The sequence below is a fragment of the Myodes glareolus genome, chromosome X, assembly GCF_982192425.1.
Source record: "Myodes glareolus chromosome X, mMyoGla1.1, whole genome shotgun sequence".
NCBI classification, from domain to species: domain Eukaryota; kingdom Metazoa; phylum Chordata; class Mammalia; order Rodentia; family Cricetidae; genus Myodes; species Myodes glareolus.
Genome location: NC_142053.1, coordinates 47722005 through 47734541, shown reverse-complemented (window position 1 = coordinate 47734541; position 12537 = coordinate 47722005). Strand labels below are relative to the sequence as shown.

General features: G+C 41.2%; 1 protein-coding gene across 2 annotated transcripts in view; it reads left to right on the top strand.

Annotated features, from left to right (window-relative positions):
* Atg4a (autophagy related 4A cysteine peptidase) overlaps positions 1-12537 on the top strand; it is a 54381-nt gene that overhangs the window by 28052 nt on the left and 13792 nt on the right. The window contains exons 1-5 of one of the 2 annotated variants that reach the window (XM_085685131.2): positions 1124-1246; positions 3508-3618; positions 6911-6982; positions 8875-8973; positions 12332-12433. In XM_085685131.2, coding sequence (XP_085541257.1) covers positions 3510-3618; positions 6911-6982; positions 8875-8973; positions 12332-12433 — 382 coding nt within the window. In that variant the 5' untranslated portion in view covers positions 1124-1246; positions 3508-3509. Of the gene's footprint in view, positions 1-1123; positions 1247-3507; positions 3619-6910; positions 6983-8874; positions 8974-12331; positions 12434-12537 lie in introns of those variants that run through there. The other variant, XM_048428530.3, reaches the window with a different exon arrangement.

Below are 12537 nucleotides of genomic sequence, written 5' to 3'. Positions count from 1 at the left end.
GGACGGGAGGCACTTTGCGTACTGGAGTTAAAGGAAATCCTGGTTTGTTTAATCATTAAGCTAATCCAGTAGAGACGTCAGTACAATAATTATTCCAACAAGGTGGAGTTTATTTTCCCTCAGACCTACTAGCAGTTAATTTTGGTCATCCAAATGGCATGTTTGTATCCTCACCTCGAAACAGCCAGAAAGAGCAGGGCTTTATAAGCTTGGTATCGTGTTAAACACGAAGGGCTAGCCAGGTGGAGTTGGTGGAGTGAGGTGAGTTAAAGGGTTTACTGGTAGTCTGAGGCAATTGTGTCAGAAATGAGATTATTTTGTCACTACCTCAAGCACTTCTCAGGTGGCTTTGTCCTCTGTCTGAGTACTCCTGGTGTTGGTCCTATTCTTCCTTCCCCATGTGCACTTAGAGATAGAAACTCTGGCCCCTCCTGCCATTTCTGCTAAACTCATCTTCTGTTTGTTCTATATGTGCAGCCTTGGCTCAGGACTTACTGCGGCAGACACGCTGCATTCTGGGAGTCTGCATTTCTTCTAAGAGGAGAAAGGATACAAATAGAAGCTATAATGACCTTCTTGCAGGCCTAGCACAGCTTCAGAATGGGTGAAGAGCCAGAGTCAAATTCTTTGGCTACCATTTTATTCAGAGCCATCCTAAATGAAGCAGGGCAGTTGTCACAGACTCTAAAGGGCTGCACTAAAGTGACCAGATAGCTGCCCGGTGACTCACTGTGGCAGAGTTGGCAATAGAGAAATCCTTTCCTTTGAGCCATACTAAAAACAGATCCAAGGTTTCCATGCATCCACCCTGTACATTGATACAGTGTCCCCTGTCGTCACTCTTGCCAGGGTGTCCGAGAGGCTCTCATTTCCCCATGCTCCTCTCACGGTTCTTCTGTGGAAGAGCACTGGCTGTTCATTTCCACCTGGTTGTTCCTGCCTGTGATGGGGTAAGGGTGAGGCAGAGAGGTACACCATGTGATTTACCCTGCCTCCGTCACCCACCAGCCCCTGGGAAGGGCTTGACCTGAATGATCATTTTTAGCCTGGTATTTCCTGTGGGGGGGCCAGGGCCTGAGGCCAGAGGCAGAGAGGTTAAGAGGGCACAGGTTCTCTGGCAGAATGCTCTCTGGGGAATGAGATAGCCGTCTCGTGACTAAGTTCTTTAGGTTTGAAACACTACAGAGACTGTAATCTTAGTAACGAAAACAAACCAACGGAGAAAGGCTACTTACATTCCTGAAAGGTGAGAATTCTATAATGTTTCAAGAAAATGTTTCTACTTAACTGTGTTTCTAAAAGTGCTTGTATGGATTGTGACTCTGACAAAATGTTCTGAGCAGAGCCACCTGCTTTCAGGCTTGGCAAGGTCTCCTTTCTACTTGGGAGCATTTATTTCTACGAAGACAGCACGATTCTGATTTAGAAAACAAAAAGCAAACAACCTGACCTTTCAAGTGACTTCAACATATCCCACAGGGCCAGGGCCACTCGCACAGGAAAATCCACCCATGGAGCGCTTAGGGACTACTTTGGGAGGGTCCTTGTAGCTACTTGTAGCTGAACAAAAGGGTCCCTATTCTCTCCTAGTTTCCTTTTGGGGAGGGGTTAGGGAGATTTCAAAAGCCGAGAGATGGGATGTCTTTACTTTGAGCTCACAGTGCATTTTCTCATGCAAATAGAACCATAAATTGTGAACTATAGCTATTTTTTTCTGGTTACAGATTAAAACAGATTTTTGACATGCTGGCTTAGGAACCTGTTCACTACCTATACTATTACTATTGCCTCAGAAGAAAGTTACTTAGGAACAGTTTGGAGGCAGGACCTCTCCAAGTCTGATTCAAGTCAGTCTTGAATCTTTTAGCCGACATGTTCCTCCCTCCTACAGAAGTGATTGTGAACTTGAACCTCTCAGATCACAGAGTTGTAAATTCCCACAGTAGAGCCTGAGAACAGATGGGATTTAGCTTGTTTTCACTTAGTTGCTTTATCTTGAGAGATAATTATAGCTGAATGTAATAGGAAAACTGCCTTTTGCTATTCACATCCACCACTCAGCACCTCTGAAAGCATATTGGTCTGGAGGGGTGGATTCTCAACATACCAGTTCCTTAGCAACATCAACTGCGTCTCTGATGATTTAATTTAATTTTACAGTGTCTGTCTGCCTGGGGTCAGGGTCCAATCCTATAGGTTAAGATTTCCATCTCGCACAATTGCCCACACTTGAGATATCAGTTGTGACCTCTTCTTTTGACTAACTGGCAATAAAACGCAGTTCCTCTGACCACTGTCTTGCATTCCTCCCCACTTGTGGCTTAATCATTTGCAAGGGTTGCTCACAGAGCTCAGGGGAGTACTTACTGATATTTACCCATTTATTATTAAAAAAACATTGCAAAGGATGCAGATGAATAGCTGGACAGAAGATATGTATGGAAGTAGGAGAGGCAAGAAGCTTCTGTTTCCTCTGCAGGTTCCATTATGTGTTTAACATATCCAGACCTCCCCAAACACTGGCGCTCAGGAATTTTTTATGGAAGCGTCATCATGTAAGCAGGAGCTATTTTTGACTTGGGCTCTAGCCTCTCTCCCCTTCCTGCAGGACGGGAGTTGGAATGAAGCTTCCATGCTTTTAATCGCTGCTTAGTCTTCCAGGTGACTGGACCCATCTGAGTGCTTACCAAAAAGGATTAAATTATTAAAAATGAAGACACTCTTAGTACTCATGAAATTCTAAGGCATTAAGATCTCCAGGTCTGGAGCTGGGGTGGAAGACCAAATACTAGAACAAGAAAAGAGATGCATCTGACATCCTGGTGCTCAGGAAATTACAGGGATTTTCAAAGCTGTGTGCCAGAAAATGGGGGCAGAGAGCAAATATATCGTCCTTTTTATATCGCAACATCACAATGCTCATTTGTGAATCCAAGAGCAAGTTCTATTTATGATCAGCCTCAAGAGCTTTCTTTGTAGGAGCCATATGTATGATGGAAAATAAAAGCACGGTAAAAATATCGAGTCTTCTAGCTACCATGTTATCATCCCAACACTTGTATCTTCTCAGGGCATGTCACGGCCTCCTCCAAGGCCTTGGCTGCTAGAAACCTCGTCATATAAACTCCATAATATTCCCTGAGAACAGACAGGAGCCAAGCATGCCAGCATTACTGTCTTACCTTGGTCTGCTTTTGTGGGGAGAAGCTAGATAAGTGGATGCTTATGAAGGAGGCCTGTGAAAGGAGTTTTCAAATAATTCTGGGCATGTGGCTTTTCAAACATCATTTTAAAGGGAACCGTGAGAAATAGGTCAGATGAAATATGAATTGCTGAGGATGTGACTCAGTAAAATGCTTGCTATATACCCATTTACTCAAATATTGAAATATTCCTTTAGAGTCAAGCTGATGACCTTTTAACTTCAGGGCAAAGGTAGAAATCGGCGAATCCCAGGAGTAAGCCCTAGCTATGAGATTATGTTTATACCCCTTCATTTTCCTTTAGCTATGTCCAAGTATGAAAACCAGATTACTATTTTCACTGACTACCTAGAAGAATTCCCGGATACAGATGAGCTGGTATGGATCTTGGGAAAGCAGCATCTTCTTAAGACAGGTAAGTTTGGTGGCACTGATCAGGGAGGCCCCAGCTAAAGTGGGTGCCAGGGGTGCCTGGGGTTAAGGGCGTCTCATTTTCCTTCTAGAGTTGACTAAACATTGTCTTGCTAAGGGCTAATACTACCTCGCTTGTTAAGCACAGTTCCTTCCAAGGCCCTAAGAGCCCTTAGCCAAACATTTACAAAGGATTTTGTTTGCATGCTTTACAAAAACAATATATTTTTATTCTTTTCTGTAAAGAGGTCCTGTTCCCATTCCAGAAGACTTGGGACTCAAAAACACATGCAATCATTTATAGTGTTTATTACTAAGCAGTATCTAGTCATCGGGCTCTATATTTCTTATTCTTACCATGTCTTTGTGCTTCTAGACAAAACCCCTGGAAACTTCCACCTAAGCCATGGCTGTCAGACACAATATCAGACACAAGCAGTCTTCTGCTTTAGATCTTGCAATGACTGCAGTACCCAGTTGATTCTGGTTTTGTACATAACTTCTGGTTACTTGCAGTAGATGGAAAGAAGGGCTTGAGCTTTCCCACCTATCACAGACATTCTTAAAGGATAGAGAAGACCTAGGGCCTGGGATGGGAAAGAGGCAGCTCTGGGATGTGTTACTTCCCGAGGAGAGATCTACAGAAGCCCTTAGCATAACGTACCGGATAGGAGAAAACTGATCAAAGGGCAGGCGAAGAAGTTAGGCCTTGCCCTTCCTGCGCCAGTGTTTTATTGGAAAATTGTGAACAGTGGCGAGATCACAAAGCTAGCCATTAGAGAGACTTTAGCTTTATAACCCAGTGATTCTCAACCTGTGGGTCGGGACCCCTTTGGAGGATAAATGATTTTTTCACAGGGGACACATATCAGGTGTCCTGCATACCAGATATTTACATTATGGTTCAAGGTTCATAACAGTAGCAAAATTATAGTTATGAAATAACAATGAAATAATTTTATGGCTGGGGATCACCACAGCATGAGGAACCGTATTAAAAGGTCACAACCCTTGCTCCCATTAGGGAGACTTTGAAAAGGGACTTTCTCTTTCTGAACCTTCCCTTCCTTCTCCAGGACTTCCAGTGAAGGGTTGAGGAGGACCTTTTCTAGTTCTACTTTTCAAACAACAGGAAAAATCTAGGTTGTGGAGTATGCCCTTAGTCAGATATTAAATTTGCAAATGTCTTCCCTCCCTTCTTTTTCTTGAGAAAGGGTTTTATTCCATAGCTCAAGCTTACCTGGAACTCTAGAACTCACTATGTAGACCAGGCTGACCTCAAATCCATAGCCATCCTCCTGCTTCAGCCTCCCAAGTGCTAGGATCATAGGCATTTGACACTATGCCTGACTGGGAAAGGCCTTGCAAATTGAATTTTTTGTTTGTTGAATTCCTCCCTAGCATAGAGCCAAGCTGGGAGATATAGGGACTGAAGAGGCAAGATTGATCTGTGTGAACGTTCAGAGGGTCAGCCATATAAAAATAGCAACATTTGGCATAGACTTAGAACATACTAGATATCAACTAAGTGCTTTATAAATGTGTATATATTTGTGTGTGTATGCATATTTTGACTTTATGTGAATTATCTTCTTGGATATGCACATATCCTTAATGAAGTAGCTATTGCTACTCCTAATTTTATAGATGAGGAAACAGAAGCTAAGAAAAATTGAGTGATAAATTTATATATACAACAAGTAGCAGACCCAAGTTAAGTCTCACCCCTGCTACAAGGTTTCAGTATGTAGCCCAAGCTGGTCTTGATTTTGAAATTCTCCTGCCTTAGACTCTAGAGTACTAGGATTATAAGAATGTGCCACTATACTCTTGGGTTGAGGCTATAGCTCAGTTGGTAGAATACTTAGCATGTATCAAGTGTTAGATTCAATCCCCAGCACCCTGGGACTGGTGGCCATGCCTGTTAGCGTAGCACTAGAAAGATAGAGACAGAATGCCGGTTGTAGTGGCACATGCCAGTAGGATTTGCTGAAGGAGGCAGAGGCAGGAGGATCACGAGTTCGAGGCCAGTCTGGGCTACACATTTTTTAAAAAGAGAAAAAAGAAAGATAGCGACAAAAGAATCAGAAATTTAACATTATCCTCAGCAATTTTGAAGCCATTGTAGGGTACATGAGACCCTGTTGGGGGGTGGTGCTTAAAAAGACAAGAAAAGAGAACTCAACATTTTTTTTAAGTTTATTTATTTAGTTTATATGTATAGGTATTTTGCCTATATTCAGGTCTGTGTACCAGGAGGCCAGAGGATGGCATTAGATGCCCTGAAATGGACCTACAGATGGTTGTAAGCTACCATGTGGGTGCTGGAAATTGAGACCAGGTTCCCTAGAAGAGCAGACAGTACCCATAACCACTGAGCTGTTTTTCAAAGTCCAAGAACTCTTACTCTTGAACATTATCCATCTCCCAAAATGGGGGCTAGCCGCTGGGGACAACGAAATGAAAGGAAATACATACAACTCTAATTTTTGATTTGTTCCAAGAGATGGAATTAGAAACTATCAATAAAATTTAAATTTCCCTCCTGCTTTTGAAAGCACAATGACTATAGATTCTATATTGAATTCACATATGCATATATGACATTAAGAGGGAGAGAGACGACTAGAGAAGACAGAGCCATACCCAAGTACAGGAGGAAATGAAGAAACCATAATTGTAGTGATCGAAGGGAATTTGCATCATAGAATGCAAGAAATAAGCTTTGGAAAGGTATGCAAGGTATTTGTGATATTATCCATTCACTTACATGAAAACAGGACACTAGATAAAGTTCCTATGCAGTTAGCAGGAGCATTTCCGTTTTAGTTAAATGTATGCATTTGTACCCCTGTTCCTACACACGAAGCTCTTCCAAACATATGAACTCCTAGTTTTAGATAATAGACGATGGACACTGATACTATCGTCCTTCAGGCTAGAGGTGGTTGCCCTATTGGATTATAGAAGATACTTGCTTTTCCTATTTCTTGTCATTTGGGCATGACCTCGGTGCTAATACCTTTCAGGATCCTGAAAATCATTGAGAAGGAGACAGGAAGTATCTCATATCATTAGAAGAACCTGTAGAATAGCTCTGGTGAAAATGAAGGTAAAAAGTATTGAAATTAGTAGGCTCAAATGATATTAGGTTTCCTGTGAATCTGCCTAGTTCTATAACAATCAACTTGATTGGCTATCTGAAAGTAAGCTTGCTGCTGACGTAGAAGTCAAATGTAGGCATTATTTTTAGATTGAATATGATGATTTAATTTTAATTTCACATTTAATTACAGAAAAATCTAAGCTGTTGTCTGATATAAGTGCTCGTCTATGGTTTACATACAGAAGGAAATTTTCACCAATTGGTAGGTATATCATTTGTTGTGCTGTGCTTTCCTCCTTGTAGATAGCTTGCTTGAGGTTATCAATGACATCACAGAAACCTCAGAATTAACAGCTCACTGTGGCAAAGAATTTGATTTAGGGGAGCAGGTAAGTTTAACATTTCATCCCAAAATGTCATTGTGGAAGTAGCCCATCACGTGTGCTTCCATGGTGTTGTAGTGTTAAACCAGTAGTAATTTTGACCCACCTTTCAGTGTTCATGCAACAGATGGTATTTAAAGAATCAAATAAGCTTTAACTGGGTAATATCTAACCATTAAATTGCCTTTCACTGCCATATGGTACTATTTGACTATAAAATAGGCTTAGGCCCTGAAGGAAAGAAAATAATTTTTTCTATTATTTTCTTACGAAATCAAAGCATTTTGACATTCAGAGACAAATTGAGACAGATTTCCTTAGAATTCCTAGCTGCCATCTAGGGAAAAAGAAAAGGATAGTTTGATAAGTTAAAAGGATTTGTAAAGTGTTTGTGAACAGTGTAGCCACACCCTAGTAGCATGGAAAGATAGGGAAAGAGTCCTATAAGTGGTGGAAGTTACTTTCCTAAAGAGCAACTTGTCCAACCAAGGTTGGACCTAGTAATTGGAGTGAAATTAACCTTTCTGTGATGGGCCAAAACTGAAGTCCACCCAAACATTTTCTTTGCTTTTTAAGTAGTAGTAACACAGCAGACTAATCCTTAGTATTCCGGGGTTCTACACTGCTTATGTTCACTTGGGGAAGAGCCCTTTGCAAAGCTGGGCAATTTTTTAGTCAACTCTGACAGTGTTTAGAAAGAGCTGGTCTGTCCTTTTGTTGGCCTCACCCTACCTTTCCTGCACTAAAATAACCTCAATCCTAGCATTAGCAACAGCCCAAGGGCTCTCCTCCCAGCTCCGAAATCTATCCACGCCCCCTTAGTCTTGACGTGGCAGTGCCCCTTCAGTTCCTACAACGAAGGGGTTGGGAAGCGGGAGAATAGCTTAGCCCACCTGTTTCACAAGAGTGCTCACTTCTTCGGAACTAGACTTCTGGGATCATACCTCCAGAAGACTTTCCTGCTTCTGAGGTGGAAAAGAAAATCAAGTTATCTGATTATATTGGGCCTTTTGAATAGGACCCTAGTAGAACTCATCCTGTACACATGTATGATTTTTACTTTACATCAAATTGTCTTCAAATGGTACCCATTGTCTCATTTATTAACTGACTTTATATATTTTAAAGATGTAATACTTATTAATAGAATTTTATATAAGACCATACCCACAATACAAAGTATCCTATGTGGGTTCTATAAATGTGAAATATTTTCTCATTTAATTCATATAATGCCCACCAGTAATAGGTAGAATATGTGCTATTATCCTCAACGTATAGCCGAGACTTAGCTTGTATTGGTCTTCTACCTAATCTAGGGTTCTTTCATCTATTTGTTGTTGTTGTAAACTTCATTAAGTACATTTGGAATAGTCAAGAGCCTTTCATATGTCTTTGATCATTTTGATGTGCACCCTTGGTGGTAGTATTTGTGCTTTAGTCAAGGTAATCTCCTTGTTGATAGTTATCCATGATAGTTACTTGCCAAAAGAGCATGCATACTCTGAAGTCTTCAAGCAAGAAACCCAAGGGGGCTTGTTTAGTTCATTTGTTTGCTTTGTCTTTGACTGTCGACTGTTTCCTTTGATTCAGCATTGCCTTTACAAGTTCCACTCCTATATTCAAACCCAGTATAAGCTCTAAATACACTTATTGTCTCTCTTTTTAGATTTTGTGCATATGATACGTGTTTGTAGTTTCAAGTGTGCCGATGATCAAGAAAAGATTAATTTATGAAACACATTTTCATGCCCATCCATTTTGCCAACAGGGGGAACAGGCCCTTCATCTGATGCTGGCTGGGGATGTATGCTACGCTGTGGACAGATGATGCTGGCCCAAGCCCTTATCTGTAGACACTTGGGAAGGGGTGAGTTCCATTTGTTCTACAGATGGTTTCTGAGATATCTGCCCCATCACTTGCCGCTGGGCTTTAAGAACATTCAGTAATGAAACTGCAGATCCTAAATTGCCTTGTAACAGCTCAAGTGTTGGGCTGAAAAGTCAACCAAGCCCATCATGAAAAGGAACTAGCTGATACTTCCTTATGACTCACAAAGCAAGAGTTATTTCCGGGGACAGAACTAACCTGGGGCAGATGTGTCGTTTAAAATTTCCATTTTTACTACTGTTTGAATGGATCCTGAAAATGTCATATTTAAAAAAGCTGTGACCCTAAACTGGGCATGGTGGCAATCCTGTGCTCAAGAGGCAGTGGTAGGCAGATCTCTGTGGGTTTGAGGCCATGGTGATCTAACAGAGAATTGCATAACAGCCAAAACTTCCTAGAGAGACCCTGTCTCAAAACACAAACCAAACCAAACGAAAAGCTGTGGCCATGGTGGCTCACACCTATAGTCCTGCCACTCAGAAGGCTGAGGTAAGAGAGCTGCTGTGAGTTTGAGGCTAGCCTTGCCTGCATACTAAGTTTCCAACCAGCCTGGACTACAGAGTGAGACATTGTTTCAATAAACAAAACAAAACAAAACAAAAAACAACCAAAACAAAATGAGAAGATAACAAAGAAAACAGGAAGAAGGGTGTGGTGATCAGTCTGTTTCTTAACTCTTTTTAAAATACCCATGTAGCTCAGGATATAAGTGACCTAAAGGAAGTGCTTAATGAGGAAGCCAGTACTATTTTGGTTTTGGTTCACTGAGTATGTCCATTTGATAATGAATAAATCCCTAAATTAGCTTCCTCAGGAGGCAGCTTCATTATTTAAGAACCTTCTGGTTATTCTTATTCTTATTTTCTCTGTGACATATGCATGCTTCTTCATGGACTCTGGAGGATGATCTTGGATAGACACCAGTTTAGACACTGAAGTAAAAGTCCAGTTTCCGAGCTTGCTGACTGTTGCTAATCTCACTGTGCAGACTCACAGGTCCTGTGCCAGCTTTTACAGAGGATCTGCAAAGTGCTGGGGGAGGTTTTCCAGCTTCTTGCCTTCCTGTTGGGATTTTGCTATTCTGTGCTTGCTTTCTGTGTGTACTGTCATCATTTCTAACCCACAGACAAGAAAACTGGGGCTCATGGCAGCGAGGTGATTTGTCCAAGGGCAAGCAGCTTAGATGTGAGATTAAAATGCTTATACTTTGATTCTGTGTCCAAAAAGTACACTACACATACTTCTTAAGCTAGACTTATTATTGTTTTAACAGAAAAACCCTCATTTTGCTAGCATATATCAATTGTACAAAGTAGTAGATTTTATTGTGACATTTCCATACATTGTATGTATCTTGACCATAGTTTCTCTGTTACCATTTCTTTTTTTAAAAAAATTATTTTTAATTTTTAATATTATGTTTGTATGTATGTGTGTGAATGTGCAAATGTGTACATGAATGTAGTGTCTACAGAGACTAAAAGTGGGTGTTGATCCCCTGGAGCTCAAGTTACAGATGGTTGTGAGCTACCTGACCTGTGTTCTGGGGACTAAACTTCTGTCCTTCACAAAAGCAGCATGGTGCCCTTAACCACCGAGCCATCTCTCCAGACCCTTTATTGCCATTCCTTATCCCTCCTCCCCACCTCTTACCCTCCCCATAATCCCTCTTTTATTTTCATGCTCTACTTTCTTCTCCCTAGATTCCACATATGAATACTTGTCATTGTGAGATTGGCTTACTTTTATTTCCCAGTTGCATCTTTACAAGTTATTTTTATTACTTATTTACCGTGCGTGGGGGGTGTGCATGTGTGTGCGTGCGTGCGTGCACTCTGTACCACAGTGTGCTTGTGGAGATCAGTTATCTCTTTCAACCATGAAGCTCCTGGAGACCAAACTCAAGTCATTGGACTTGGAACCAAGCACATTCACCTGCTGAACTGTTTTGCTACTCCTTTTAATTCATTTTTTTAAAAACTTGAAGGTGAGTTAGATCTGAAAGTGAATTCTTGAAGTAGGGAGCCTGCTGGAAAAATCTCCACAGTCAGCAGTCACTGTTGCTTAGCAGAAAAGCAAATAGCAGGGAGGATTTGGATAGAGCTTGTAGTTAAAATGAATTAGAAGAGGTAATTTTTTGAGGATTTGGGGTTCTTTCTTATTCAGTCACTTTACAATTAAGATGAGGTATTCATGTGGCAGTCATCAAAAAGTATTTGGTGATCCTTAGCTACCAGTTAATCAAGATTTCCCCAGAACCAGATGGTTCAGTAGCTATTGAAATAAGTTGGCTGTGGTTTGTCCTAGTGGATATGATAGAGTTGAAGCTTCAGATTTTGGGTTCAGAGAAACTATGTGCAAAAGGGAACTGAGAGATCCAAAGATGATCCTGTAGACTCATGTACATGGCCAAGGTCATTAATTCATTCCTTAGTTTTGAGACAGGGTCTCTCGCTGAACCTGGAGCTTCCTGACTTGGCTAGACTGGCTGGTCAGTAAGCCCTGAAGAGCCTCCTGTCTCTCTCCGCAGCACTGTATTATACTGCATACCACTCCCGCACTGAGCTGTTTCCATGGGTGCTGGGTTTCCAACTCCAGTCCTCATGCTGGCCATTGCTTTACCAATGGAATCATCTCCCTCCTGCTTTGTGTTTGGTTGGCTGTTTTGTTGAAAAGAAGGTCTTGCTGTATATAGCCTAGGCTAATCTTGAACTCACAATATAGTCTAGACTGGCAATGACATCAAAATTTTTCTGCCTTAACCTTCTGAATACTGATATTATAAGGTTTTTTCTTTCCCTTCTCAATATACAATTTTTAAAAACACTTCCTTAGCAGTGAATTGTGTCTATTATTTCCACATAAACTTTGATATATCAGAATAGCACTTCCCGTCATGAGACCCTTTGGCAAAAGTGCCAGAATGTAAGGACAAAAGCCACTGCTGTTTGTGTAGAGATGAGACACTATGGCGTCTGGGTTATATCCTTGCAGCCAGAAAATAGCTTTGTGACAGTGTTGTTATGTCATTGCTGGCCAGCTCCAGCCCTTGGGGCAAGTTCAGTCTCTGTTCAGCTCCTTCCTCAGCTTTTAACTTCCGCACACATGCTAGACAAGTGAGCTCCATTCCACAGCCCTGGCTTTTACTTTATACCCACCAAATCTACAGAAGTCAGTTTTGCAGCATCTGCTATCTAAATGAAAGATACTCAGAAATATGTCAGCTTCACCATCCTACATCCTCGATGTAGCTCTCTTGTTTTCCTTTTAATTTATTGCCTGGTTATAACAGTTATGACTGATTTTAACCCTTTTTTATCCCCTCTCCCTGCAAAAGATTGGAACTGGGAGAAACAAAAAGAACAGCCCAAAGAATACCAAAGGATTCTGCAGTGTTTCCTAGATAGAAAAGACTGTTGCTATTCGATCCATCAGATGGGTAAGATCATCAGATTTGTACTTTCAAATTTTGTAGATTTTCAAGATTGTTGCCTGTGAACTTTTTCTTTCTCGACCTTCTATGTAGCTTCAGTAAGTTGTCTG